Below are 11375 nucleotides of genomic sequence, written 5' to 3' on the forward strand. Positions count from 1 at the left end.
AATCTTACTGCAGGAGAATTGAGTACATTATGCGTCCACAATTTTTATTTCATACTAAAAACATATCAAGTTTTAGGACTTTGTCAATCTCTAGGCAGTGAAGCTGCATTTCTACCACAGAAGAATAACCTTCCATTCCTGAATTTAAGTTTATCATCCAAACCCAGAAAATGAAATGGCTGCTAGAATTTAAGTTTCCAAATTGAATATAAAAGTTTTGAAAGGACATTAAGTGTGAATGAATTTCGAAAATGCAAATCAATTAGCCACATAATCACAACAAATGATCATATATTCATTCCTCCCTCTTTTGTTTGGAATAATGGACCTGAAGTTGAACATTACTGACTAAATTAGAACAACAATGACAGTCCAATGCATTTTTGCATTTGATAAAACTAACTGAATACTCTATTGCAAATTTCTTGGATAATCAGACCGTCTTCACTACTTGAGGAAGTGATTTTAGAAGAGATACAGATGGCTTGCGCACTGTGTGGTTGAGCAGAATCATAAGTGTCATAAGCGTTAAGGCTCCAGCCTGATGTGCAGTTCCAAGTGATACAGGCACATATGATAGAAGTGTTGATATCCCTAAGGTGACCTGTAACAATGGCAATAATATGTTACTCTAGGGAAAACTGGTTACTTTGATACAAAAATGTATAGATTTTTCCCCAATTAATTTGGGAACAGGACAAGAATGAAAGATCAAAAGAAGTCATGGCCAAGAATCACCTGCAGAGCAGCCATGCCAAGTGTGCTTCCAATTAAAGATCGTACTGCTGGATGTATGTCCAGCTTTCTCGTGAACCACCACAATCCACCAATTGAAATCAAGGTAGTAGTTGCAAGGATACGGTGGTCAAGCTACAACCATTGTAGAAAATCAAAATTACTTAATACTCATTTGTTCTTAGCATGTTTAAATAGTCACAATTAGGGGTAAAACATTTAAATTATGATTCATAAGAAACTAAAATGTAACGTCTTCCTTCTCTCTCTAAGTAGTTGTTAGAATTTCTCAATTAGTGTAAATCCCTTAATCAGTGTAAATTAACTGTAAATTAGAATATAATTAGGAATTATTATATTTATTGGCTATTATTAGTTTCCTAGTTAGTCCTAACTTTTGTATATAAATTAGAATGCTTGTAAATCATTTTTGTATGAAGAAATATAAAAGAAAATTTTCCAAATTCTCTGTTTTCTACATGGTATCAGAGCAGTGCCAAAATTTATTAACGTGAACAGTGTAGTTCTGGATAATTTTTTTTTTGTCAAGCTTCTACGTCGTTCTAGGAAGGGATGTGACTATCACCACCCACTTGAGGAGGAAGGACACCAGTCGATCGGCTTACGCCCGGAGTCCCGCTGTCGTCCAGTGAAGCGCGTGAGCTCACGCGCCTTCAGAAGTCTCGCGTCATTCTTCACGCACCGGCTCGCGCACCCTTTTTTTCGGTGATTTCTACGACCGCACCTCTTGCCGACGACCTTTCCTGTTCGGCACGCCTCTGACCAACATGTTTCCACACCTGGTTTGCACATTTATTTTTTTAGATACGTTCCGTTGTCCAGTTTCTTGCTTTCTGTCTCAGTACCTATTTTTTTAATTGAAAAATGACTGATGAAAAGAAGAAAGCCTCTGAAACAAAGGCTATATTTTTTTGTGATAATCCCTCTTTACAAATTAGTCCTGTAAAGTTGGATGGAACTAATTATTTGGCATGGTCTACATCTTGTCTACTGTTTATTCAGGCTAGAGAACTACAGGGGTATATCACTGGAGATAGAAAAAAACCAGAAAGTACTAGTTCTACCTACAGCCAGTGGGAGTCGGAGAACTCTCTTGTTATGTCATGGCTCATCAATCCTATGCAACCTCATATAACTTGTGGGTATTTACTGTTGGACAGTGCTGCTACTATTTAGAGTGTTGTTTCTCAGACTTATTCTCAAGTTGGGAATGATGCACAAGGTTCCTGAGCTTAGGAACAAGGTTCATGGAATGAAAAAAGGTGAGTTGACTGTTGCTTAGTATTATGCGGAACTGAGTGGTCTATGGCAAGAGTTGGATTTCTATCAGGACTTTCAGGCTTCATGTCCAGCTGATGCAGTTAAGTTCCACTAATTGGTTGAGAATGAGCGCATATATGATTTTCTTGCTAGGCTAAATGTGGAGTATGATCATATTCGGGTCTAAATGCTTGTTAAGGATCATTTGTCCACCTTAAGGCAGACATACTCTTATGTTCAGCAGGAGGAGAGCAGAAGGAATGTCATGATCAATTCTACAGCTGTTGATAAGGGTGGGCTGGCTGCTAACTCCTTACGAGAACAGTCATATAGTCCATCAGATAAGGATCACTTGCATTGTGACTACTGTAGGAAATCTCGGCACACCAAAGAACAATATTGGAAGTTGCACGGCTGCCCAACTAAAGGGCATAGAGGAAAAAGGATGGGTTCTGCTAGATCACAAGCAAATGTATCTAAGGCTGTGAGTGTTTCTGAAGATACTGCTATCACTGGGATGTTTTCCAATGAATAGGTGCAGACTCTGAGACGATTCCTATCACAGCTTGAATCACAGTCCACTACAGTTGCCTCTTCTAACTTCGTCAACTCAGGTAATGTTTTTCTTGCCAATCATAATAATTCATTTTTGGGTTATAGATTCTAGAGCAAACAAACATATGACAGGCTCTTCGAATAAATTCATATCCTATTCTCCATATTCAAACAAAGAAAAAGTCCGCATTGCGGATGGATCCTTATCTAATGTTTCTGGAATAGGTTCTATTAAATGCACTCCTACTATAAGTCTTAGTTCTATCTTACATGTGCCTAGCTTTCCTATTAACCTTTTGTCTGTCAGTTCTATCACAAAAGCTCTCAACTGCAAAATTAAATTTTTTTCCACTCACTGTGTGTTTCAGGAGTTGATAACAGAGAGAACAATTGGCAGTTGTAGACTGCAGGATGGGCTATATCTATTGAATGATTGTGTTGATCAGGCCATGTTAGGACAGTCTATGGGGGCTGAGGAAGAAATTATTCAGTAGCATAGGAGACTTGGACATCCTTAATTTACTGTTTTAGAGAAACTTTATCCTCTTTTATTTAAGCAATGCAAAACTGAATTGTTAATATGTGATGCTTGTGAGTTTGCCAAACATACAAGACAATCTTATCCTGCAATAAATAATAAAGCTTTAGTTCCTTTTATGACTATCCATTCTGGTGTATGGGGGCCTACTCAAACTGTGTCTTTATCAGGTTATAAATAGTTTGTGATCTTTATTGATTGTTGCAGTAGGTTAACTTGGGTATATCTAATGAAAGGGAAAAATGAAATATTTTTATATTTTTAGCAGTTTTACAAAATGATTAGTACCCAGTTTGATGCTCATGTTAAAATACTGAGAACTGATAATGGCACAGAATATATGAATGGAGTTTTTCAGGAATATTTGAAGTCACACGGAATTTTGCATCAAAGTAATTGTGTTAACACTAGTGTTCAAAATGGAGTGCCTGAGAGAAAAAATAGACATTTACTTGAGGTTGCTAGGTCTCTTATGTTTATAATGAATATTCCCAAACCTTACTGGGGAGATGCAATTCTTTCTGCTGCATGTGTTATTAACAAGATGCTACTCCGAACTTTGGAGTTTAAGAGTCCTTTAGAGATTTTGCAAAGTAAAAATTTATATACTGTTCCTCCAAAAGTCTTTGGTTGTGTTTGCTTTGTTTATCAACCTAATAGGGGAAAGTTAGAACCTCGAGCCCTCAAGTGTGTCTTTGTTGGTTATTCCAGTACTCAGAAGGGGTATAGGTGTTACCAGCCTCCTACACGGAAATATTTTGTGAGCATGGATGTTACCTTTAGGGAATCTGAATCTTATTTCCATCCACCTCTTCAGGGAGAGCATAGGAAAGGAAGAAGAGGTGTCTTTCTCTTCATTTTTGTGCTCTCCCAACTTTCAACTTCAAAGGGAAAATTTGGGTCTAAAGCCTATACCTAATAATGATACTCAGGGGGAGTTACCTAAATAGCGAGGGAGACTGAATGGACCAGATTTGAGAATCTATACTCGGCAGAACAAGACAGATATAGCCATCGAGTAGGAGACTGCTGATCAACCGGAATCACTGGATTCAATTCCTGAGCATCCTGAGGTATGTGATGAGTCTCCTTTGGTTCCTGAAGAGTCTAATTTTAATTCTCAGTCTACTCTTCCTTCTTCTAATAATGATCTTGATATTCCTATTGCTCTCAGAAAAGGTGTTAGAACCTGTACTAAACATCCCATCTCTAACTTCATTTCCTATGATTCTTTGTCTCCATCCTATAGAGCCTTTCTATTGTCTGTTTCCTCTGTTTCTATCCCATAGGATTGGAAGAAAGCATGTCTTGATCCAAAATAGAAAGCAGCCATGGTGGAGGAGATGAAAGTTCTAGCAAAGAATGAGACATGGGAACTTGTTACTCTTCCAATGGGGAAAAAACCAGTTGGATGCAAGTGGGTATTTACTGTGAAACATAGAGCAGATGGTTCAATTGAAAGGTATAAGGCTAGGCTGGCAGCAAAAGGTTTCACACAGACGTATGGGGTAGATTACCAGGAAACGTTTGCTCCTATTGCTAAAATGAATACCATCAGAATTTTACTATCATGTGCAGTAAATCTTGAGTGGGATTTGCAGCAATTTGATGTAAAAAATGTCTTTCTACGTGGTGATTTAGAAGAAGAAGTATATATAGAAATCCCTCCAGGGTTTGGGAATGGGAAGACCAAAGGAAAAGTTTGCAGATTGAAGAAAGCACTGTATGGTTTAAAACAGTCACCTAGGACATGGTTTGACAGGTTTAGTAAGGCTATTGTTTCTTTTGGATACTGCCAAAGCAATGCTGATCACACCTTGTTTATAAAACACCATAGGGGTAAGATCACTTTGCTTATTGTCTATGTGGATGATATTGTGGTAACTAGTGATGATAAGGAAGAAATGATTCATCTAAAGGAACAACTAGCACAGGAGTTTGAAATCAAATATTTGGGAAGGCTAAAGTATTTTCTTGGAATAGAGGTTGCCAGATCAGATAAAGGAATATTTATTTCTCAAAGGAAGTACATATTAGATCCGTTAGAGGAAACAGGAATGCTAGGTTGTAAACCAGCAGAGTCTCCCATTGAGGCAAATCACAAATTGCAAGCTGGAGTTTGAGAATTCGTGTATATTGGGAGATATCAGAGGTTAGTTGGCAGACTGATTTACCTTTCGCATACCAGACCAGATATAGCATATGCAGTGGGTCTAGTGAGGCAGTATATGCATGATCCTCGTGAGTCTCATTTGAAGGGTATTTTCCACATCTTGCAATACTTAAAATCTGTACCTAGGAAAGGACTTCTTTTCTCAAAGCATGGCCATCTTCAGATTAAGGTTTTGACATATGCAAATTGGGGTGGATCTCTTGATGATAAGAGATCGACATCTGGTTACTGTATTTTTGTTGGTAGTAATCTAGTCACTTGGAGAAGCAAGAAGCAAAATGTGACAGCTAGATCCAGTGCAGAGGCTGAGTTTAGAACAATGGCTCAAGGTATTTATGAACTATTGTAATTACGAAAGTTGATGAAGGAATTACAATTGCTGAAAACTAGTGGTTTGTTCCTGTTCTTTGATAACAAAGCTACCATCAGTATAGTTCACAATCTAGTTCAGCAAGATCGGACCAAGCATATAGAGATTGACAGACACTCCATAAAAGAAAAAGTTGTCAATGGTTCCTTACGTATCTCTCACGTAGGGTCGAAAGACCAATTAGCTAATGTGTTTACTAAGGGATTAAGTTGTAAGGGGTTTCATACCCTAGTTTGCAAGTTAGGCATGTGCAACATACATGAACCAACTTGAGGGGGAGTGTTAGAATCCCTCAATTAGTGTAAATCCCTTAATCAGTGTAAATTAGCTATAAATTAGAATATAATTAGGAATTATTGTATTTATTGGCTATTATTAGTTTCTTATTTAGTTATAGCCTTTGTATATAAATTAGAATGCTTGTAAATCATTTTTATATGAAGAAATATAAAAGAAAATTTTTTAAATTCTCTGTTTTCTACAGTAGTCTATAATTGCAAGATTTATTGACTTTTTTGGTACATCGGAAAATTACAGGATTTATTGATAGTTTAACTCAAAATGCACTGTCAATAACAGTTATGCTTAATTGCTTTCTTCACAAGTATTTGCACTATTGACTCAAGAACAACACCCTAAACAGAATAACTTGATGGCTTGGCTGTAGTTCCAGATTGTGTGTGGAAAGCATATCTTTCGGTACATCTATAAAAAATTTAAACAAGAACAAAATTTCTGAACCCTTCTTATTGATGATGTCCAATGTTAAAGAAACAATTTTCTAGTTTTATTCTCCTTCTTTTTCATTCTTTTTCTCTCCGAGTCATGTTAATTGATTCCTTTCCTCCTTTTTATGAAGCAATGCAAACATAACATATAGCAGTTCTGACATCAGGAAAATCATAAGATTACCATAGCATAGTTAAACATAGAGAATTTACCTGCACAGTTGATGTATTCTCAAAGAAGTTTCGAATTAGTGGCTTCATTTCAAAGATATCTTCAGGAATCCATGTATCACCCATCTTGGGGAAAGTGTTATATGCATGCCCCTGTATTGTACCAAACAATCATAACCCAAAAAAAAAAATCTATCTTATACTAGAGAATACTTTGCATATTCTTGTGAGAGTGAAGCATGACAAGGACCAAGACAGCTACATACAGCATCATTTCCAGCAACAAAGGCCCCTGAGACAGCAGTAATGCCTACAATGAGGCTAGCAGGAAGAGCAAGTCTCTTCACTTTTGCTGCTCCACGAACCCAAGCTAAAGATTCAGCAGGTGGTTCAGGCATTACAACAGAAAGAGCAGTCCAGAACAGGCCACTGTAAATAACAAATGCTGAAGTAAGATGTGCTGCAAGACGGTAAGGGCTTACTCTTGGCTGAGCATAGTCAGATGCTGGCTCCTAAGGAAAGAAATTTATGAGTCACATACTCTTTCATAAATTCATGCAAATAAAAACTGATGAAAGAGAATCCTATGGAGAGAAATTATTTTTGTCCCAGACTCTTGCAAACATTTGCTAGAAATTAGAAAAAGGAAAAAGAGAGAGGAGTCTAGCGCTCTCACCTCTAGGCCACTTTTAACCATCCACCAGCCAATTAGACCCTGCCCAGCACCAAGGGCAAAAAGAGTAGAGAGTCTTAGTCCAAGTCGCAAGGTTATATATCCCTTGCGCAGAAAATATGAAAATGGCAGAGCGAACATGATACCCAGTCCCCTTCCCCACATACGATGTGCATATTCCATCCAATATATAAATTTGAAATCTTCAACACTCATCCCTTTGTTTACACTGCAGTGGGTCATAAACAAACTACAGATGATTCAAAGGAACTTCAACTACCATTTGAAGTATTTTTTGTCAACCTTATGAACACAAGTGACATACAACATACATCAAACACAATATCGATGTTGACTTTCAGTAAAGAAGAACAAAAAATGCAAATGATCATGTAACCTTCCAAGTAGAGGCGGCTATCTTTGCCAGCCACCATATGGAAAAACCATAAGCTACCTACATATTAGCAATCAGTAGAAATGTTCTTAACATAGAGGAAAATTTACGTCATATTAAGGTGTCTGTACAAATTAGAAAGTATAGCCTTTCAAAACACAAAACTTTCCCCACCACTTATTACATGGCAATAAGCAAGGACCTATACACTTTTCAAATACTGTTGTAGCTATTATAACTGCTATAAAGCCAAAAGTACTTGCATTTACCGCTTATACTCAGGTGACTGCTTATATTTTTCAAATTCATTCAACCATTCCTCATCTGAAACAGGAGGGAGGCTACCAGTAAATTTCCAATCAGTCATTGAAAGACCAGATCGAGTTAGCCGTGTGACACCACCAAGGACCACCATGCTAAAAACCCACATAGCAGAACCAAAAAGCCATATGCCAACCATTTTTTGAGCTCGGGGTCCCCCCGTTACAAGAAGCTTTAATCCTTCCTTACCTTCCATGCCAATAGATGCTGCAGTGGACATATTCCTCATAGATGGGATGTGATGACACTAAAACAATACAAGAATCATATTTGAGAAACATAGTGCAGTACTGAGATCTAACATGATTAGACATCTAATAACAAATTGATATGCAATATGCAGCTTATCTTGACAACGAGGTTTCTTTCATTAAATGATAGGCAGCATTTGTAAACTGTCACATGAGGCAAGATTTTTTTCATTTTCATTTTCAATGGGCAATCAAAGAGAAGTTCACAACATATCTTCATTATAATTAAACTGAAAAGCAGCCAGAAACTATCCGTTAACACGTCAATTACTGCATGCCATTCAATGTAAAGTCACAACCGAACACAACATAATTAAGATTACCATAGATTATTTGATAAAAGAGATATCAAAAATATAATAAATTATTTATATAATTGAAAGAAAGCAGCATAAAATCCAATACACAAGAATTAAAAAAAAAAAAAGCAACTTAATACCACCCAAAAAGAATCCAGATCATTCAAAATTCTAATTTTTTATCCAAAAAAAAGGCAGAAATGACTCTGTTGATGTACTTGTACAGCTTCTTCCCTTTCAAATTTCACAATCTAATCTTTAGAAATGAAACATTCCTCTCAATAAATGAGACCCAGAAAATAAAATGAACCTCAATAACGATTCAATTTATCTTATTTAGCACAAGGAAGTAATATCAGTCTCAGTGTAAACTATCCTCTGATATGTAATCTCTCATTTCTTCTTCAAAAAGCAAAGCTCATGGAAAATTTATTTGCAATCTGATAATTTTTCTTAAAGAGAGAGAGAGAGAGAGAGAGAGAGAGAGAGCGAGAGAGAAGAAAAAAAGAACTTTACCACAGGTGAGGATCTAAAGACATTGAAGAATGATGTTGAAGGCTGTTCCATCAAATCCTTAAACGGAGACGTTCTACCTCTGAAATTGGATATTACAGTATTAATAGCTCCCTTGTTCCTCTTCAAAATAGAGGATAACACTTTGCTCTGAAACATATCTCTCCCTCTTCGTCTTCTCAGGGTTTAGTGAGGTTTTTAGGTATGGAAGATGGCACTGTCATCTTGTAAATGCTCTAGAAGCGCACAACGGTGCGTTTTCAGTACCCAATAAGACAATTTTAAGTTTTAAGATTTTAACTTTAAACTGTTTTAATTTTATACATTGAAATATTTTTAATAAATAAATAGAATTTAATTTACATATTAATAAATCAAATTAGAGAGTTAAAAATATTTTCGAATTCAGTTAAATAAAGTAATTAATAGATTAAAAATTAATGAATTCATTCTATTTTATATTTTTAAATATATATTTATACATATAAACATATTTTAATTTGAGCCCTCCACTGTCCCATTCCCACCACCAGTCCATGGCCATCAATGCCACGATAATGAATGAATTAATGCCACAAAAAATTTTAAAAAAAATTATATATTTGTCAAACATATATTTTGTTTTGATGAAAAGTAATTTTAAAATGTAAAAATAAAAAATAAACAAGTGACTTTATGATTTATATTTTTACTATTAATTATCATCAATCCTATATTACTTTTTGATAGGGATGGTAATTTTTATCAAATCTGATCCATTTTCGTAATCATAATATTGTATAAGAGAGATGAAAAGACATTCTCTTTGTCTTAAATCCCATAACTTGCACCTTATAATAATATATTATTATTTTTTATTTAAAATAATTTATTTTTATGTATTTATATATTAAATAAAAATATATTTTTAAAATTATGTCTAACATTTATATTTCCAACTTATAATTTATTTTTAATAAATAAATTAATATTATATAATAATAAATTAAAATAAAGTCCTTGTCCCGACTTCAAACTCTTATAGGACAAGAATGGAGGGAGCGATCTCTGCCTCTAACCTATCCCATTGTCATTCCTACTTTTTCTTTTTATTTTCCTCTACTTATTTTGAAGGGTTGTCATTGGCTTTCTTTGGTCGACAATAACCTTTCACTTCCTTTTCTCTTTTTTTTTTTTTAGTTTTTCTTAGTTAATAAGGATAGTTATATTAGATCCATGGATTTTTCCAATAATTTGGTGGAGATTTTGGCTTGGTATAGTTTTTATATTTATCCTCTAAGGTGGATTTTTTAGCTTAGAAGAATTATCTTTGAGGTTTGTAACACTCTCATTGTAGCAATTCCGTACATTCTACTGTTCCGATGACCGGTGTCGGTCTGGACAGCTAGAACGTTTGGAAAAATAATTAGACTAGAGTGAGGAGTCATAAATAACTCAAATATTAATAAGAAAAATTTAGGAAAAATTTTAGAAATAAAATACAACCAAGTTAAATGAGCTGGTGCTCTAACAATGGGTAACCTAGTGAGAAGTTGCAGTTCTCACAACTAGGAGCCCTAAACCCAGGGGAAAAATTATAAAATAATTTTTGGGACTCCAAAGAAGATTCATTGAGGTTCTTATGGCATTAGAATGCCAAGGAAATGCTTAGAAAAATTTTTCAATCGGTACAGATAATTTTGGCCAATTAAGTCAAACGGAGGGCATTTTGGTCATTTAGTCTTCAGAGATGATTTTTGACCGACTTGTCTAGTTAAGCAAATAATTATTATGATCTAAAATATGAATAAATGTTGCTAAAAATTAATTGGAAATGAGTAAAGAAGAGAAGAAAAGAAAATGAAAGAAAATACTAATTATGACATCATATGATGTCATTTAAATTTCCTCCACCAATCACAATTTGTTAAACTCATTAAAAGAGATAAAAGAGACCAAAAAATTGAAATACCAATCTGCATCTTCAACCTTTGGGCAGCCAAAAACGTTGAGAGAGAGAGAGAGAAGAGATTCCACCATTTTCAAGCTTAAAAGCTTGAATTTCCTCTCCATTTGTTCACCAAAATTGCCAAGTCCCTTCACAAAAATTTGATCTTTCACCTAGAAAAAGCTATTGGCAGCCAAAGAAGAAGAGATTAGGGAGGTTTAATCAAGGTTAAGTGAAGCTCAAAAAGGTTAGTGCACTAAACAATTTCTTTTCTTTCTTTAATCTTGTAAGCATGCTAAATCAAGTAGAAATTGTGTGAAATTAAAAAAATAAAAATTGAGTAAATGAAATCTCTAAATTTGGCAGCCATGAGAAAGTTTAAGGATTGTTGGTTTTTGATGAAATTAAGTGGCTTAATTATGTTATTGATGAGTATAGATGATGGA

The 11375-nt window shown here is 35.1% G+C and overlaps 1 protein-coding gene across 3 annotated transcripts; it reads right to left on the reverse strand.

Annotated features, from left to right (window-relative positions):
- Positions 1-262: 262 nt before the first annotated feature.
- Positions 263-9258, reverse strand: LOC110654129 (cytochrome c oxidase assembly protein COX15). Of its 3 annotated transcripts, none has more exons than XM_021810037.2 (7): positions 9006-9258; positions 7888-8186; positions 7228-7453; positions 7034-7063; positions 6594-6704; positions 739-870; positions 263-604 (listed from the first exon to the last, which is right to left on the reverse strand). In XM_021810037.2, exons 1-7 carry the CDS (start codon positions 9159-9161, stop codon positions 434-436), a joined length of 1125 nt encoding a protein of 374 aa, XP_021665729.1. In that variant the 5' UTR covers positions 9162-9258; the 3' UTR covers positions 263-433. The 3 variants fall into 3 exon arrangements, with proteins under 3 accessions (XP_021665729.1, XP_021665711.1, XP_021665738.1); XM_021810019.2 differs by having other exon boundaries at positions 6818-7063; positions 9006-9255; XM_021810046.2 differs by having other exon boundaries at positions 459-604; positions 739-830; positions 6818-7063; positions 9006-9257.
- Between the last annotated feature and the right edge of the window lie 2117 nt (positions 9259-11375).

Source organism: Hevea brasiliensis, chromosome 2 (assembly GCF_030052815.1).
Source record: "Hevea brasiliensis isolate MT/VB/25A 57/8 chromosome 2, ASM3005281v1, whole genome shotgun sequence".
Classification (NCBI taxonomy): domain Eukaryota; kingdom Viridiplantae; phylum Streptophyta; class Magnoliopsida; order Malpighiales; family Euphorbiaceae; genus Hevea; species Hevea brasiliensis.

Bases quoted from the DNA above. Each gene is read 5' to 3' on its own strand.
- LOC110654129 (XM_021810019.2), bottom strand. From the start codon at position 9,161: ATGTTTCAGAGCAAAGTGTTATCCTCTATTTTGAAGAGGAACAAGGGA. The intron at 871-6,593 runs GTAAATTCTCTA...CAATGGTTGTAG, and splicing joins AGAATACATCAACTGTGCAG to CTTGACCACCGTATCCTTGC. The intron at 605-738 runs GTGATTCTTGGC...CCATTGTTACAG, and splicing joins TTGGCATGGCTGCTCTGCAG to GTCACCTTAGGGATATCAAC.